Below are 18,273 nucleotides of genomic sequence, written 5' to 3' on the forward strand. Positions count from 1 at the left end.
GTCACTTTTTTCGTTTCTAGAGAATATTTGTAAAATTGAAAAAGTCGCCAAATCATGGGATATCCAATACTGCGAAAATGCGCTAATTACAACCCAATGTCTTCCTCAACTTCTCAACCTGCTCTTTCAACTGCTTGGTCGGTTTGGACCAATCTTCCGTCTTGACTACTTCAACTTCCGTCTCTATGTATATATACTCGGCCACAGTGTTACGTACCTACTCTTATTAGCTGTAAACAATGCAGAAAGATCGCAAGACTCACCCTCGGGAACGGATGCAGTAGCAGCGCCGTCATTTTCTTGATCACTTCCGTCTGTAGCTGCTCTATCCTCGACAGGGGTGCATAAGCCCGGACTGCCGCTTCGAGTCGGACGATGTTTGACGATTTGAAGTGCGCTCTTTGGACGAGAACAAACAGCTTTCGCAGACTGTTACTTGCGGTTAGTAAATATTGCAGCTGCAAATGGGAGAAAAGTACCTTGGGATCGAGTCATCGGACACAGAAGAGACAAAGCTGTCCAATAGGAACGCCAAGACCTCAAGCACAGGAATCGCGAACCGATCGTCTTGCAGGTTCTCGCCCAATATAGCAGCCAGGTCCTTGATTATGGCCAATACTGCAGCCTGCGGATCTTCTGCTTCTTGAATGCTCTGTACCAAAGCTGAGCGAGACGACCGAATCAGTCCTTCGCTACCAGCAACGGCCGAAGTTGCAAGGCCTTGGAACAGAGGCCGGCGCAGCCAATCAATACTCTGCAACTGGAGCAGCTGCAGCAGATACTCCGTTGAGGATACATGACTGAAGTGTTCGTATTTCCTGATGTAATCAGTATCCTTATCTTGAAAACACATGGTAGACGCACCTTGTCAACGGCGGAAAGCCATTGGCTGTTTCCCAGTAGCCCTGAAGACAAATCCAAGCTTGCACACGTACTTTGTCAAGCTTTTCCGCTGCAAGTCGGCAAAGGCACCCAACAATATCTTGCACCCCAGGCAATTGATTGGGAAGACTTGGTCCTGCTTCTAGGACCGTCTTCGCGGCCTGAATCGCTTCAAGCCGAATCAAAGAACCGATGTCTCCTCGCCTATCGGTCGTATAATCATTCAGGAAACGGACGAGGTGATTGAGGATATCATCGGTCACGTCTTCGAAGCATCAGCAACTGCTTTACTTTTTTGGCAATCAAACATACCTATATGCGGCAGAACACCGGTAGCCAAGCTCTTGACAGCGGCCACTCTCTTCTCGATCAGTTCTTCTTTCTCTGCACATTCTATTATGCTGTCTATGATAGATTTTCTGAGAGGACTGTTCTTGTCAATTCGTTTGAACACTGTGCCCAGGGCCGTGATCTGGCCGCGGCCTGTTGGCAGGTTCCAAGTAGTATGGATGTGGGAAAACCACCCCTGAATCATCTTCTCTTGTTTGTCAGGTGGTAAAAGAGGTAGAAGTTCGGATACTGCATTGGATGAGCTCTCGATAGAGGTGTCCTCGCTCCGTGATATACATAGCAAGAGCGTTTCTTGGGCCTTGGTTAGTAAATCCACTGAGGGCTGAGAAATTCGTGGTTCACGGGCCAGGGTAACTGATTGAGCAAGAGAACAGATCAACTGAGAAGAGGCCTCCGCTGTCAGCTCAGGCCGGAAAGTCTGAAGGGTGAGGTCATCTTTGGTTGGTCCGAGCGGAGAGCCAAATATCTCCCAGGCCTTAGCCACATAATGCGAGACACTCGCTGCCTCCGATGCATCTATGGGATCCCCCTCACGGTGGGCGTTGAATGCGTCAACCGTAGCCGCGATGGCCAAAAGACAGCCATGTCTAGTCTCCACGTCACTGTGTGAAATACTAGATAGCCTATTCAGCAGCCGCTGGAACACTTGTTGCATTGTTTTGTATGACTGCTGCGTACTCAAAACTCCAATTGCTTTGGCCGCATGCCTGCGAGACTCTACATCAGGCGATCCAATACCTCGCCAGTGCATCAATGATTCGACAAGTGGGCTCCAGTAATGGAGGCTGAGAGCAGCGGTTGCGTTGGCAACATCGATCATTGCCCGCGAGCGCCGAGCCACCGCATGGTAGTCCACAACTTGCACAAGCGGTATACCTTCGGCAATTGTGTTGGGGTGTCGCCCGATGAGCTCTTGCAGTGCTGCAGAAGCACCCCTCCGAATATTTCCAGACGGGTCAACGCACGCGGCACACACCAGTTCGATCGCTAGCATCTGCAATGTGCTTTCTTCTTCACCTTGAGCTGTGGCTGTGCTGATTGTCTGCGGTTTCAAGGCAAGCAGTTCCTGGGTGGTATACTTGCGAGACAGCGCCCAAATTCCGAAACACGAGGCGTCGCGTACACCTGTACCGACAGAACTTCCAGTTGATGACCGTTGTTCGAAGTCAAGGCCCGAAATAAGTGGTTGAAGCACATCGCTGAGTTGATGGGTAGGAGGCGCACGGCGAAACAAGAGATGGCCGAGCGTCAAGATCAGCCCCTGCCACCTCTGAGCGTCCACTGCGCTCAAATTCCGTTTCAACGTGTTGATGCCTATCCTCCGAGCCTCCAGCGGTGTCACGATGGTGCCGTCCCGCTTCTCATACAGAATGTTCTCCTCCAGAGAACCAGTAACAGCCTCGATGACCTCCGCGGCCATATCGGGATCCAGCTTCAATGTAATAATACTTAGGGCCTTACTCGCTGCGAAGCGCACAGGGGTATCCTTATCAGCAAGAGCGACGAGGAAGTGATCAATTGCATCCTCTAGAATTGTAGAAACCTGGTCGTCCGAGACTGTACTGTCGCCCCTCTCACTGAGTGACAAGGCCATAACTGTTACCGTACGCAAGATTTTGATGATAGTCTTCCTTGCCAGCGCAGAAGACTTGATAACGTCTGAGACAGCTGAGTTGCCCTGCAGAATCTGCAGCGTCTGTCCAAAGACGGGAGACACCAGGGGAGCAAAGTCCTCCACCTGGCCCGACGCACCCAGGCGAGCGATGAAAGACAACACCCCAATACACGTGTAGACTGAAGGGGGTTCAAGATTACCTGCAGGCTGAACAACCGAAAACGCCCAGTCCGTCAAATTAGTCAAAAGCCCAAGCGCCTGCATATCACGCCGAAGCACCAGTCGTGCCAAAACAATTGTAGCGGCTTCCCGCTCTTTACCTGAGACGTTAATATAATTCAAGGCCACAGAAAGTAGAGACTTTGTAACCACTGGTGTGCGGTTTGGCATCTGTTTCAAAGCCCCAAGGTTGTCATATGGAACCGGGATATCATCCGACGACATCGAAGCCAGGTCGAAGGGAGCAAGTAACAAATGCGACAGCCAAATCAGCATCACATATCGTTCTTCCCAGACCAGTCGCAGGGGAATGTCTCCAAGGCCTAGCTCAGGTTCATCTTTGACGGCATCCCATTCGACGAAAGCGCGGAGCAGCGGATCAAGGTACTTGGGCTCATTGTTCAAGAACCTGCTGATGACTTTGACTCCACGGACTTTGCAAAAGGTATAAAGCAGTCTGCAGATCGCTCTTGGAAGAGGATACGCTGTCTTCTGACCTTGCAATCCTGCGGGTTTGGACGCGTATTGATCGCGATGCTTCAGCAAATATGCCAGAAAGGCATCAACTGAAGGGGGTAGAAGGGCCTGCAGGTGGGGGTCCAACAGCTGCGGCCACTCCTGAAACGGCTCCAACTACACAGTGGTCAGCTGTCACTACAAGAAAAATTCGTAGACTAGACATTGAGATTAGGCACGGCGTGGGCAGCTTGCTTACCAGGCCGACGAGTCTTTCTGTTTTTGCGGCGGGGGTCCATCTCCGTGGAATGCGGGTGTTTGGCTGATCGGGTCGAGTCTTCCAAAGGAGAGATGGCAGCTTCTCGGAAAACTCTTGGACGAGGTCTCCAGAGGCACGCTGGAGCTTAACCTCCCTATCCTCGGCCGCATCCATGATGGAGTGCCACTAAGTATACTGAAGCGTTGAGAGCGTCGAATCAGGAGGATTGAAGTCGCCGCGGGGATTCCATCTGCTGGTCGAGTGCTTAGTCATCATTATACAGATCGATTCCAACTGCATAATCATCCTTCTTAAACCAGTTCAACATGATTCTAAGTACCTATTCATACCGAATTATTTATTCTAATAGGTATCCTTGAAGCTAATTTAACATAGCTGGTTGTTGAGATTATCGATCCCGGCAATCATGTCGCCTGCTAGGATTAGTACTAGTAGTAGTATTATATATTTCTCTCCGTCGGCCTTGCGGTTTGGCTACTAGTATAAGGGTTTAAACTGGTAGTACTAGCTCAAGCCCCGATATTGATCAAGGTCCAGCGCTTATATACTTACTAGATAAATTATAGATAAATAGCGAATTACACAGAGTCTACATATAGTATAAAGTCTTCAGATCTACGTATGTAGAGGAAACCCCGGTTGATGATATTCACGATTCCTCACAAGACAGCATGGAATTGCATGAATCATATTTTGGAGCACTATCACCAGCTGTATAGATTCACAATATTGTGAATAATGTCTCGTCATGGGAATGTAGCAACTCAGAGTTACGATAAAAAGTAAATTAGACTCAGTGACAATGCAATTGCAGTGAAGTCCCCAAGAGACCCGGTCTATATAAAGGCCTCAACCACCCTGACTCTCCAGCTTCCCAAAATAATCTGACAGGATCTCTACTACATTATCTACAAGCTTTAAGACACTCTGCTTATCTAAATGCCCACTGTTACTAGATGAGATATAAAGACACTCCAGAGATGAACCCTTTATCGAAAGAACGTGATAGCATCTTCATGAAGTCGAAGATACAAAGGTATCCATACCCGATGACAAGGATATTGATCTGCAAAGTATCATTAGGGTAGATTGGCTCATGGGTTGAGTACACTTTGATCATGGTATGTCAGTTATTTGACCGAACCAGAGAACCTTCCTGACCTTATCTTACAAAAGGCCGACATCAAATGCTCTAGAATCGGTCCTCTGGACCATTCCGTACTGCTTGTGGGATCCTCGCTCTGCATAGTGAGAGCTTGAGACATGACATCCTTCGATTTGTCCTTCTTTCCAGCTAGTATTCTCCAAATGGTCGTGCTTGGCCCCTCTTGCCTCGCTTGATTAAAGAGCCACCACGCGACTGCGGCTCGTTGGAGCAGCGCTCATAGCATGGTTCGCCATATGGACCAACAATCAGTAGATTGAATAACTAGCGAGGCATGAGACTTGATAGATCATTGGCGCAGTGTCTCCATTGGAAAGAGTTTCTCTATTGAACAGAACTCGAAGCCTTTTTCCCCAGCTCAGGGCTTTCTAAACGAGGAAACTATAGTCTAAGTGGCTGTTCATTGGTTATGAAACCCCTGTGAGCCACATCAACAGACCGTACAATGAGAGTATCAGTCAGGAGCTGGGATATGAGGAGTATAGGCGTGCTCGGTCTACCATTCCAACTTTACGTGGGTTTGGAACCTGGGCCCGGACTGCACCGTGTGAATGAGCCAGAAGAAGACGTGTTACCGAGTGAACACGTCCACGAACTTGATTACACTAGGCACACAACGATTGATGAAACAAGACACGAACAACAAAAGCAGATGGCATTTTGGGTAGCATCCTGAAGTTATCCCAGGAAGACTGGGCCAGGGCTACCCGGCGCCACACAAGTGTGGCTTTCTTCTACGACGGAGAACCTTTTTTTCCCAAGACCACGCATTTGTTGCTTGCGTCGAAAACACCAAACTCCAAGTCTCTGCTCCGCAGGTCGGGGTTGAGAGAGATAACCACGAGACTACTGGGGCTGGGTCCCTCTGTGACTCGGAGGAAAGCTACAAGTTACTGGGATCCCCGGCTCAGCCAACAGCTAATCTGCTAGATATCCCCAAGCCGTGGCACATTGGTCACCTGGTGCTTAACAACATCAAAATCAATTAAGGCCTGGGATATCGCAAAGAAACACCACAGGCAGCGACTTGTAGTCGCCACAAGTACTCCAACGCCATGTATTGGGCGGGAATAACATCGACTGTCCTTGTGAGTGAGATGCGATGTTGGGAAGACATGAGCGATGCAAGACAACTGATGTTACTTGACACTGCTATATAGGGTTATAGAGTCTTCCTCTTTTTTGACCGCAATATCGAGCAAAACGTGCAAAGCACAACATTAAATGCTGATCACCTCTTTTATCATTCGACCTTGGATGAAACAAACATTTTGACAGTGCCGAATCCGCTCACGCTCGTGAGCACCCCATGAAAAGCATCAAGAAGGCTCTTCATGTAAGCATCCGGTGGATCTTTACGATGGCCAAAAGGACTCGCCGCCCAAAGCGATACATGCCCGTGAGCATCAAGATCAACCTCTGTATGCATTGTCTTCGCCACGCGATCAACAACTACAAATCTGCCCAAGGAGTTTCTTATATATTGGGTGCCAAATAGATGCGCGTGCATCTATTCAGTGTGGCTTCTGTTCAGAGAATAATAAGCTATGCGAGCCAGTGGGTTTCGCGCGCTCCCACACACTTAGTGTACTGATTGAAATGTCGAAAATTCGGCGATGAGGATGACTTTTTCAGCTATACTACGCATCCCCGGGTCTTACTGTCTGGACCGATATTCCTCATATACGTCCCGGGTTCTAAGATCAGCTTGGATAAATGGTCAACTGTGTCGGTTGATGGTTTCCAGTTCCATCCCACGATACGAAGAACCTCCGCCCTCAGCGAAATGTTCCCATCCGGACAAGATAGAAGGTGCCTCGTCGGACATTTAGGGCTATGTCGATGCCAGAGCTCCAGTATTGTGCAGCCTCTATTACGGCGGCAAAAAGACATGTGATCCGATAAGTTTCGTATGCTCCTTGCATATCGATTGTTCACAAATACCATGGAGACCACTACCCATGTCAGGCATATTTGGTAACGCCCACGAGCTAGTGAAGATCATCGTGTGATGATCCACCTTGGTCTTAGAGGAGGAGCATTGGAACGACGACGCAAGCTATCGATCCGGGAAGAAGCACATAAGCTAGCGATTGCTTTCTGGCAATGCCGAGGGCACGCACGCCCATGAACACTTAAGAAAGAAATGTGGTAACAAACAAGGAGCGCCCTAAGCGTGATGTCCCCATCAAAGCGCGCTACAAATTCTGCATGCATTGTTTGAGACACGTGAACCACAACTTCGATCCTAAGGAGGGCGCTCCATATGATATCGGCTGTCTGCTTGATGCAAAGGCATCCGTTCTGTGTCGTTTCTGTTCCGACGGGAACAAGACTTGTGATCCAGTGGGGTTTGCACACTCCGTATTATGTATGTACGATTTACTGACATCTGTCGAGCCCGTAACTGGCCTTTTAGGAAACGCTCGCGATCTCGTTGAGATTATCGAATGGGCCGCTGTCGTCCTGGATGAAGAACATTGGGATGGCGATGTAAAGCAGACTATTCGTGAAGAGGTCCTCGTCCTTGCGAAAGCGTTTGATAGTGTGGAAGGCGCTCATACCCGCGAGTTTTCGCTGAAGGGTACCAAGACCGCAAAGCGTGTGAGTCATCATTATAACTAAGGGGCACAAATATCCGGCACCATGTTCTCGATCTTCCTCAATCTATCGATTTATCCGACATGAATAGATAGCACCAGACAGAGGCTCAAGGCCAATCATACTTTCTGACTTGATATCAGAGTTAACCACACAGCCATGAACTGGCTGGCTGGCTGGTTTCCGGACCACGACAAGGTCAAATTAACGAACGAATAGCGCAAAACGCCAAAGAAAACGCTGGATTTCTTATTTCTCGCTTGAATAAATCACAACAGACACCAAGGACGGTCACGACGAACCCACTATGATCTAGCCGCCTCGCTGCGTGGCTGTGTGGCTGATGATTTCAACGCCAGGATATGATTGTTTCCATGAAAAGGCACCAAGCGACAACAATGAAAGATGTGCCTCTACAGATGCAGAGTGTTACTGGCGGATTTCACAGAGACCATATCAATTCTTGCCTGATCTCGATATCGAAGAAATGGGGGCTTGCTGCGAGTCGATCAGTGGTTCCTATACCACAACTTAATACACCAAATATATCTAGCTGGCAAAAGCGCCGAGTTCCAGTGAAAGAGAATCGTCCAACATTATCCGTCTCTGCTCATCACTAAGAAAAGGATAGCCAGCAAGGACGGAATGGATATGTTAGTACAGTACAGTATTGACGAATTACTGGCTAGCCGAATGGTTTGTTGGTGGTTGGTGGTGGCCACCACTTAATCCTTCTAGCGCCGACAATGTGTTCAATCTGACACATACTTCATATCTCAGGTCCTTCGATACCACACCTAATATCAATTGAAAAGTGTCATCAGCGAGGAAGTGACACTACGCTAAATGACAACATAACTACGGCCTTGTCAAATGGCCGTCTGCTGCAACTAATAGAGGACGTCTGATTCCAGCTTTCCTGGAGAGAATTCGAGACAAGGAAGTCGTCGTTGGTGAAGACCAGGTTTAAATATTTTACCGGATGGATGCTGATCAAACCTCCCGAGGCCAATCTGGAACAAGATGCGCATCAACTGGCTGGCATGTTAAAAGGCTCGCCCAAGATGAGATTTATAATTGGAATACAGCGTGATCAGGTACTTCTCCGAAATAAGAGGCACTCGTGAGGACCTGGTTTCCAGGCGAGGAAGTCTACGTGTTTGCGACTCTCAAGGCGGCGGGTTTCGATTGCATGATGCTCCACCCCGATCTTGATCACAGCGAACGTCATAAGCTCGACAACAACTTTAATGAGCATCAAAATAAGGACACGATTCTCGTCATGTTCTATATAATATATTCAACAGAGCTGAGTCTGCAGTGAATTTACAGAAATACTCATCCCTTCAGCGTGGCTCTCACCCGGGCTATCATTAAACAAGTAATTAGCAGGGTATGCAGAGTCGGCCAAATTCATATTGCTCAAGTGTTCAATTATAAAGTCCTCGACTCTTTTCAGATTATTCTCACCAACGGCGCTACCGAAAAGGCGCTGCCGGGCATAATGACTGATATGTCATCATCGCTCTCTTCTTTACTACATCTTGAAGATGAGTTTGTGGTCGCTACTGCATGGGTTATCTGAAATGGCTGGCTGGTATGGCCATCTGGCAGACTTCTCGATGGTCTTTTAAGCATCACAGTCATTGCTAATGTGGATGATGTTACAGTCCTTGATACTGTGGAGATATGGATATTTCCTTGGAGTCCACCTGGAGACAGATTTTATTTGGTGAGAACTGTGGTATCTGGGAAGATAACCACAATGATGACTGCAGGATCTAGACAGCTTGAATCTCATGAGCTGTTGTTAGCAATGAGGCTGGACGATAGTCCGATATTGTATCACTGGCTCTGGGTAGTACCTGCCTGGTTGGGAGATACGTCCCACGCCTTCTGGCATCACGCGTGGTATAGTCGACTTGACTTTCTGTTTGTGGTTTGCGTGTGCATAGAACTGGGGTGGGATTGGGATGTGGTGGAGTTGATAACCATAACTATGGCCCCAACGAGGGGAATTGCAGTCGATATCAGATGCCTTATGGAAGCACACGCACGTCGATCCATGGTTCGCTCATGTTCCCACACCAGTAAGCTTTGTCTTATCGATCAGCACCATACCAGTCTAGGCCATAACATCAATTATCTCCCTCCTCAAGAACGCCCAAGGCGAGTGAGTTATACTTGCAGCTTATATAACAGGAATCTGCGAATTACCCTGGCGAATCGTCGGGGGGGAAGTATTCCATAGGATTTCGGCATGGGATATACGAGAAGAGAGTTTATCGCGGCTCGTCGATTCCTTCTTCTTTTTCTTCTTCTTCTTTTTTTTTTTTTTTTTTTTTTTTTTTTTCTTCTTCTTTTCCGTAGTATTTGGATATAGGAGCTTGTGAGAGGGAGAGGCTCAGGGCATGAAGATCATCATCATCGGAACCATCACCTCCATTGTAAAACTCCAACTCCTGTTAATCAGCTAGGGCTCACAGTGGGTAATACTACTACAGAAGTAGGGTCAACTTCGACCTACGCTTGTAGATACAAATCCAGGGACTAGTGATTGTGCATCGAATTATCATTTTATTTCATGTGAAAACATCTCAAGACAACTAAGTATCTGAACCATCTAAATACACTGCAACTTGAATCACGCTACCTATGCAATCCCAAGGCCATAACAAACAAATTCCTCATAGACCCAAAGATCAGCTCAACGATCCACATCAAAAGCCGAAGGACTACGCTTCCGACCAGGCTGATAACTTCCCCTCCCTTGATGCGCCAACATCAACATAGTCCGGCGAACATGCATCACTGTAATAGCAATAGCCAGGGAATTCCACACGTCCTGACCGCGTTCTGACAGGTCAAACTGAGAGATGAACCGACCGTCTTCTTGGCCGTTGCCGATCTCTCGAGGATCAGTGCTATGGGTCAAGATGGCGACGATGGGACCGCAGATAATGAACCCGGTGAGAAGGGGGAATTTGGTGTTCTCAAGTATTTCCGCCATCTGTTTCTCTGTATAGGTGTTGCTTGCTACGCCGAGGTCTTCCTGGTGCTGTCGGGTAAGTTTCTGGAGCCTTGTGTTTATCTTCCGGATGGCCGTGATGGTTTTTTCGTGTTTCTTTTGAGCATAGATCACATGGACTGGTAGTGCATCTTTCATGGTGTGTAGGTTGACGTCAAAGAGAGCCCAGGAAATGTATTTCTGGATCGCTTGTTTGATCAAGGGTTCGGGCTGTTGGTGTAGAATGTCGCAGTCGCGGACACGGCCTCCAACGGCAAATAGACTTGTCAAAGCTTTAATAGCTGGATATATATTAGTATCTCTCTTGTAACGCGGTAAGTGAAAACTGACCATAGAGCTTAGAGCTTCGAGTGACGTCGATAATTGGCTTATCAGTCTCCTCGGAGCTCCTAGGATACAAAGATTCAGGCAGTGTCGGAAAGTCATACCGCCAGCTTCTGGGGACAACCGGCTCGAATCCGCGCATGGCAAGGCGAAAGAACAAATCCTTCTCTTCCTCGTTAAAAAGACCCTTTGGTACATTGATCGCGCTGGCCCAGCGCTTGGCTCTTTCCACCGAAAAGTCAAAGACAATACCCGTCTTCTCAGTATGATGAATAGGCCGGTCCTGATATTCTTCGTTATCATCCTCGGTAAAGTCGGCTGGGATTGCATTATCGGTTTCAATGGACTTCGCTGGAGTGTCCTCCGGTTCGGGAGACACAGATTCACCTGGAACGTACTCCTCATGTTCTTTTTTTGGAGCCTTCTTCGGGACAGGGCGAGCACGAGGAAGCGCAGGCGAAGTGATTGCAGCTTTAGTTATAATTTTCTTTCGAAGGCTATCCGGCGTCGGATATGGGATCGCACCTAGATCCGTCGTTGTATGATCCTTCTGTGAGAACCCAGTCACCCCCTGCCGATACACAGGATCGGTTTGAGCAGACGGCGTAACAGGAACCTCTGCCTTCACCGGCTTCTCAGGGGTCAAACGACGAGCATCAACAGATGTTGCGAATGCAGGATGTGGCATCACCCTTCTCTTCTTGGAAGCCCTGACCGTCGCTTCTTCGCCCTGGCTGCTATCCCCATCGTCATCTTTCCCAGGCAAGTATGTAGCATCCACATCCGGTCTCCTCTTCCTATTCCTCTGAGTAACCCTGTCGATGAGCTCACTAGGACCAATCTCATTCGTATCTGCGTTGAAGACATCATCTTCCTCCTCCTCTTCCTTGGGAATGTATGTAGCATCTACCTCCCTCTTCCTCTTCCTAGCTCTTCTAGCTTCTTCAATCTTCAGTTCACTCGGATCAACCTCATCCGCATCCGAAACAAACTCCTCATCATCCTCTTCGACCTTGATATTCTCTTGAATGTACTCCGGATCCTGCTCCGCCGGGACCGGTGCGCTTCTCCTCGTAGAGCCCCCTGAAGATACAGATCGCGCACGAACAGTCATCAGTGTGTTATTGACCGGAGAATGAAACAAGGAGGGGAAACTGTCGCTGATGCTATTGCGTCGTTTCGTCGCTCCTTGTACGACGGTGGACACACTTGAGACAAAGCGATCACGATGCAAAGGCGGAGTTGGTAAGAGCGGCGATATATATGGCGAATAGAATGAGAAGCCTGAATCAGTGGATAAGAGACTATTAAAATCGGACGAATCAAGCTCTGTAAGGTTCGGGTCGGTGTCGGTATCGGGGGTTAATGGTGTTGGTTCGGAGGCATTTTGAGGCGGAAGTGAGGAGAGTAGTTCGAAGAGAAGTTGAGAAGAAGACATGATGTCTTTGTCTTGTAGCATCAATGATTCTGTAAGTAGGGGCTCCTTGGATCATGCTTTGTTGAGCTGTGGATAATGTGTTGGACGTTGGACAAAGAGGGACAGAACAAACAGAGGAGGGGATCTGTTTGGGAGGCCGAGACAACATGCTGGTTGGGGGCAACAATGGAGTAAGCTCCAAACCTTGGAGAAGTAACACTGCAGTCACTGGGTGAAACAAAGAATTCATCTAGTGCCTTCCCTCCGCATCTTGATTGTGGTGATTAAGAGGACAAAAAATCTGAAGAATCGGCTCTATAGAGCGTCTACATTGTATGCTATTCCAGATGCATTCTTTCACTCGTCAGTTCCGCGTCTTCCATTCAGTCATACAGCATTAAACAGTGAGTCGAGAGAAACGCTGAAGCAGAATTACATTCCAGGAACGGGGACTCGCCCGCAAAAGAACAGGAATTAAAAACAGCCTAAGATGCTGAAGACATATAAAGAAAAAATACTCCCCAACCAACCCCTCATTCCACATTCACAAATGCCATCATAGCGCTTACACCAGCTCTCAAAACTCTTATGGGTATGTGGGAATCCTTTCAGCGCAAATATGCCGAGCAGCCGGCATAAAGAATTCCGAGAATCAGATCGTGCCAATGTTGACATGAGGTAACGAGCAAACAACAGAAGTCCGGACAACATTGAAGACGGCGCAATTACGCAAAGTCCGCGGTGTACGAGAAGCCACGGAACTCTTCCTGCATTGCCTGGGAAAGGACTGGATACGATGTTAGCGGGGAGACTAGCAGACACAAAGCCTATTAAAATCTTACCGGATTGTACGGGTGTCAGGACAGGAGTGACGCTGGTGAATTCCTGGTCGAAGTTGCTAGTATCGGTAGGGCTGCTGATTTGAGGCAGGAAAGGCGGGGGCACCCGCTTGTGGTAGATGTCATCCCAGTTAATGTTCCTAAAGAAGGCATGGGACATGACTTCTTGGGCGTCGGTAGGCCCGGAGCCAAGACGTAGTTCGGGCTCACGGGTGAGGAGCTTTTGGAGAATCGAGACCGAATCGCGAGGCATGTGGATGGGGTATAGCGGCTCGTCGGCAAGAATAGCATCGTAGATTTCGTCCTCATCTTCACCACGGAATGGAGACTGCTGAAGAAGCATCTGGTAGATAAGGACACCGAATGCCCACCAATCAACAGCACGGCCATATCTCTTATCCAGGAGAATCTTTTGCAAGCATTAGTACCGACTAGACACGGATCACAAGCATTGCACTCACCTCGGGCGCCATGAATTCCGGAGTACCACAGAACGTGCTTGTGGTTGCACCATACCACATGTTCTCCTTGCAAAGACCGTAATCAGCAACCTTGATGTGACCGTCCAGGGTCAACATGATATTATCGAGCTTCAAATCACGGTAAATGACACCGTTCTCGTGGAAATACTTGAGTGCCAGCAGGACCTCCGCAGCGTAGAACCTAGAATAATCAGCAACTTTCACTTCCGGCCACCGTGCCCGTGTATAACTTACTGTGCTCGCTTGAGACCAAACTGGCCGCGCTGAATGTGCAACATCAGATCACCACCGCTAATGTATTCCATGACGAAGTAAACACGAGTCTCCGTCTGGAAACAGGCATGCAGGTTCAGCAAGAAGGGGTGACGCTCCTTGTTCGCGATCATGAAGACTCGCTTCTCGGACTTCGTGCTTTCCACTTCGTCATTCTCGATGATGAACTCCTTCTTCAACACCTTGATGGCGTACAGCCTCTTGGTGCTCTTCGTCTCTGCTAGCATGACCTTTCCGAAGTTACCCTTACCCAGGACCGCCAGGAAATTGAAGTGGTCCAATCCAATCCGGACCTTGGGCTGCTGAGGAGCCTCAGGAGGCTGCTGTGGAACCATCTGCATAGCCGGCTGCTGTGCAGGCATGCCATACGCGGCAGGAGCTGCATGCTGCACCGCTTGAGGCGGCATGCCTTGTGGGGCATTGGCGTACGGTTCGTACGCCTTGGGGTCATATGTAGGCAGCTGCGGCTGCATCGGGCGATTCTGCTCCACTGTACATTTTGAGTCAGTATCTAAGCCATGTTCGAAAATGAAGACGTGAACGAACCTGGCATTTGCTGGGGAGAGGGCATTCCCGTCGCGACAGTAGCAGCAGCCACAGCCGCACTCGACGACGTTCTCGGGGGCATCTGCTGCCTCGCAGCGGCTGTCGGGGACTGAGGAGGCATGTACGAGTTGGTCGCTGCGCTCACAGCCTCAGCGGAAGGCTGCCGCTGAGGTGCTCCGTATGGGCTCTCGACAGGCTTCTGCGGGTAGGCCATAGCCGCGCTGTCCTGAGGGCCCTGGGGCGTGCCGCTGGGCCGCAGGGTGCGGCCACTAAGACCGGAACTCACAGAGGCGGTCTTGTTATGGTTCTTGGTGCGGATCAGGGTCTCCAGGATTTGGTTGGCTGCCTCCATAGACATACCACAGAAATCAGGCACCAGATGTGTACAATGCGAGTGACAAGTAAGACCACACTCTGCGCAAAGTTAGCATATTACGTCATTGAAAATCCCTGGGATATTATTTTGGAAGACCGCATACCTGTACACCGCTTGGCGTTCTTCCGCCCAAAGGGAAGCAGATAACCACAGTGACAGCACCAGTTGGCGGAGATGTTGGAGAAACCTTCGAAGCGATGGGGAATGCGGTGGTTGATCTTTTCTTCGTCGGGATCGGTCTCGTAGTTGGCTTTGCTGATACACTTGGTGACAACCTTCGGGTAGCATTTCTTGTGGCAAGTGTATTTGCAGTCGGCGCACTGCATACCGGCAGCGTACTTGAGGAAGTCGCCGCAGAGGGCGCAACGCATGATGTTGTAGAACTGCTGGGTGACGAACTTGTGGCCCTGCTTCTCGTGAACCTCCTCCTTCTTCTGACGAACTGCACCCTGACGGTTGAGACCGATATCGAATGGCCGGCGGTCCTTCAATTGCTTGGCTACAAAATGGGTCAGTACAATCGGGGTGCAGCTTTTGAACAAACATACCGAAACTCATTGACAGGTAGATACGACCAACTGGCTCCAGCGCGAACCATGAATCGATCATGACCTGGTTCCCGCCAGGCGCTCCGGTGCTTCCATCTCCGTAGCCTTGACTCGGCGCCGCACCAGGGCCTCCGGGCCCTGATGGGTGAGCAGAGCCTGGTCCCCCAGCGGTGTCCGGTCGTCCCGGCGCACCTCCATGCTCCATCTTATCCGCAGACACCCAACCCGATGCATTGAACTCCGACTCGATCTTCTTACGACGCATCTCTTCAGCGATGTCGGAAATGCGCACCCAAAGCATACCAATCGGCGTAGGTCGGTCACCAGACTTATCGTAGACTGTGAGCTCAATCTCGTTCGCCTTGTCGATGTCGATGTTGAACGTTTCGTCCTGCCACCTGTCGATGCGTGTCGCTTTTGTCCGAGCCTTAATGGTATCCTCCACTTTCAGCACAATGAACGTCTCGGGACCTCTGGAGAACCTCGAGCTGGCGGCATGGTCGACGTCCTTCACGGCGTGGATGCGGAGGGTTAGCAGACCAGTCAGTGGCTTGCGCAAATTGGGAGTGCTTAAACTCTCATCTATGGAAGTGATATTAGCACGTTAGAAAATGTGGCACGACGGAAAATATAAGGGGAAACCTCAATGGCAGGATTACATACCATCGGGAGTATCCGTCGATTCAATGTCGACATGGAGATCTTCATATCGCTTAAGGGCCTGCTTCAGCAACTGAATCTTCTGGTTACTCTCAATCCGCCGGCCTTCGGCGTCCGCACGGCTCTTCCGATCACCCTCATCCTGATATAAGCGAACCATCTTCTCAATACCCGCCTTATACTGCTTCTCCACACTCAATTTGAATTCGAGCTGCGACAGCATGAGCTGGATCTTGGGTCCGAGATATTGAGTGTCATATTTGATCAGGTCTAGCCAACGACGACGTCAGTCCGAGAAGAGCTAATGCAACAGACAGCGACCTGAGCTCCAGCAGCTGCAGAACAGTACATACCAAGCTTTGTGTAATTGGGCCGGGCCTTGGGCACGGGAGCGAAGGGTCGCGGGTCTGCATATGGGGCCCCTGACGGCATAGAACCAGCACCACCGTGCGGGTAGGCTCCGGAAGCATCACCGTATTCCTCGTTACCCCCATAACCCGGAGCATAATCCTTCTGAGGAGGGACGGGACCAGCCTCAGGATTAGGCGGGAGACGCTTATCGGTGGGGGAACCACCACCCTCGTGCTCCATGCGACGGAGCTGCAGCTCCCGCATCTTCTCCTCCAAGTAGGCGATGTTCTTCCGGCCATCACGGATATTCGCATCGACTCGCTGTTGCACTAGGGGATTATCGGTCGACTGTCGCATATTCGAGGCGGCGGTGATGAGGGCCTTTTCCCGCTCGATCTTGCGGTAGACCGAGGCGATGAGATCGTCCCCGTCCATGGTGTGAGGTGTGGTCCGCGGACAATGGGAGAATCGAGGGGAATGGAACGGGATCGACGCAATGCGACCGGGGGGATGCGGGTTGGGAGAAGGTGGGGTGTGGCCCTTTATGAATACGGGGGAAGAGAAGAAGAAGGAAAAGACGGGAGGGAGGAAGAAGAAAGAAAGCAGAGGAAGTAACTAGATAAGTTACAAGGGGGAGAAGGGTGGGGAGAGAGAGAAAGAGAGAGAGTAAGGGAAGGGGGAGGGGAGGGGAGGGGGGGGGGGAAGAGGGATGAAGATGGGAAATGGCCGACGATCGGGGGAAGGAAGTTTGTTGTGGTGGTGAGGTTACGGAGAAGAAGGCAGAAAGAAGAAAAGCAACGGCAACAACAGCAGCCAACAACAACAATAATAGTAGGCGTCGCGGGGCTCTTGTTGACAGTTGCAGGGAGGGGGGGGGAAGTCCGATCGATCGCGACGACGGGATGTCAGGTCAAGTCAGCTTTCTCCAAGGCAAGCAAGGCAAGACAAGAAAGTCCAGGGTTTAAGCCACTCGGAAAACGTGAGACAAAAGTTGGGCCCGTGGCGATGAACTTGACGGCTCAGAGTTCCAATATTCCACCTGTGGCTGAGGCCGTGTGGAAATGTGGGAAAAAAAAGATAAAACGGGGTGTGAACTCCCAGTACCAGGTTAAGTATAGGGTTTCACTACAGAAAGAAGAAGAGAAAGATAATAGGGAGGTAGTAGTAATAGTAAAAGTTAGGAAGAGGAAAGATTAAACTCAGGTTCGTTCTTCATGTTATTATTTTTTCCTATTCAATCCATTCTGTTTTCTTACCGCCCGCGATAGTCACTCACACTCACTCACTCACATTCACGCTTCTTTCTCCTTCAGGCAAGCAGTCGCGGGTTCGGAATGTGATGGACTGACTGACTTAGTAACGAGATCAGGCAAAAAGTCAATCCGCACTGCTTTTCCTGTCCCCATAATTGATGGACTGATCTCTGGATCGACCATCGGGGCAACGACACGGCCGGGAAGAATGATGCAATCAAATCTATTCTCCCTCTTCAACTACTGTAACTGACTAGATAACTGATCTGACTGACTGACTGGACTGGGGCTTGTTCCGCACAGGGTCTCTGGTCCATCCATGGATGATCTGTTTCATCTTGCACGCACGGAGAATATTTGCCCAGAGGAACAACAAAAACAACCCCCAACATCAGTAACTCTTCAGCCCAGGCACGTAATTCGGGCCCAATCACCCGAGATTTTCTCGCCGGAGATGCGAGATAAACTACCGTTAAACTATAACGTTGTGTTCCCTGTCTTTCGGTCCTCTCTCCTACCATCATTCTGCCGTGGTGTTGATGGAATTGGCCCGATTCTCCTTCCTCTTGTGCCGGCCTTCGGGTGTCCACTTCTTGACCGTTTCCTC

At 49.7% G+C, this 18,273-nt stretch overlaps 4 protein-coding genes across 4 annotated transcripts; 1 reads left to right on the top strand and 3 right to left on the bottom strand.

Annotated features, from left to right (window-relative positions):
- Nucleotides 1–82: 82 nt before the first annotated feature.
- Nucleotides 83–3,956, bottom strand: AKAW2_31335A (tubulin-specific chaperone D; the record flags this gene model as incomplete). The annotated part of the gene is made up of 6 exons (XM_041687949.1): nt 83–217; nt 264–429; nt 480–818; nt 865–1,147; nt 1,195–3,700; nt 3,783–3,956. The coding sequence occupies 6 exons, from the start codon at nt 3,954–3,956 to the stop codon at nt 83–85; spliced, it is 3,603 nt and encodes a 1,200-aa protein (XP_041541782.1).
- Nucleotides 3,957–7,337: 3,381 nt separating this feature from the next.
- On the top strand, nt 7,338–7,593 carry AKAW2_31336S (uncharacterized protein; the record flags this gene model as incomplete). Its single annotated transcript, XM_041687950.1, has 2 exons — nt 7,338–7,343; nt 7,369–7,593. 2 exons carry the CDS (start codon nt 7,338–7,340, stop codon nt 7,591–7,593), a joined length of 231 nt encoding a protein of 76 aa, XP_041541783.1.
- Nucleotides 7,594–10,276: 2,683 nt separating this feature from the next.
- Nucleotides 10,277–12,359, bottom strand: AKAW2_31337A (uncharacterized protein; the record flags this gene model as incomplete). The annotated part of the gene is made up of 2 exons (XM_041687951.1): nt 10,277–10,878; nt 10,928–12,359. 2 exons carry the CDS (start codon nt 12,357–12,359, stop codon nt 10,277–10,279), a joined length of 2,034 nt encoding a protein of 677 aa, XP_041541784.1.
- Nucleotides 12,360–13,608: 1,249 nt separating this feature from the next.
- pkcA (protein kinase c) lies at nt 13,609–16,848 on the bottom strand (the record flags this gene model as incomplete). Its single annotated transcript, XM_041687952.1, has 7 exons — nt 13,609–13,840; nt 13,894–14,422; nt 14,479–14,892; nt 14,958–15,353; nt 15,403–15,984; nt 16,066–16,332; nt 16,416–16,848. 7 exons carry the CDS (start codon nt 16,846–16,848, stop codon nt 13,609–13,611), a joined length of 2,853 nt encoding a protein of 950 aa, XP_041541785.1.
- Between the last annotated feature and the right edge of the window lie 1,425 nt (nt 16,849–18,273).

The sequence above is a fragment of the Aspergillus luchuensis genome, chromosome 3 (assembly GCF_016861625.1).
Source record: "Aspergillus luchuensis IFO 4308 DNA, chromosome 3, nearly complete sequence".
Classification (NCBI taxonomy): domain Eukaryota; kingdom Fungi; phylum Ascomycota; class Eurotiomycetes; order Eurotiales; family Aspergillaceae; genus Aspergillus; species Aspergillus luchuensis.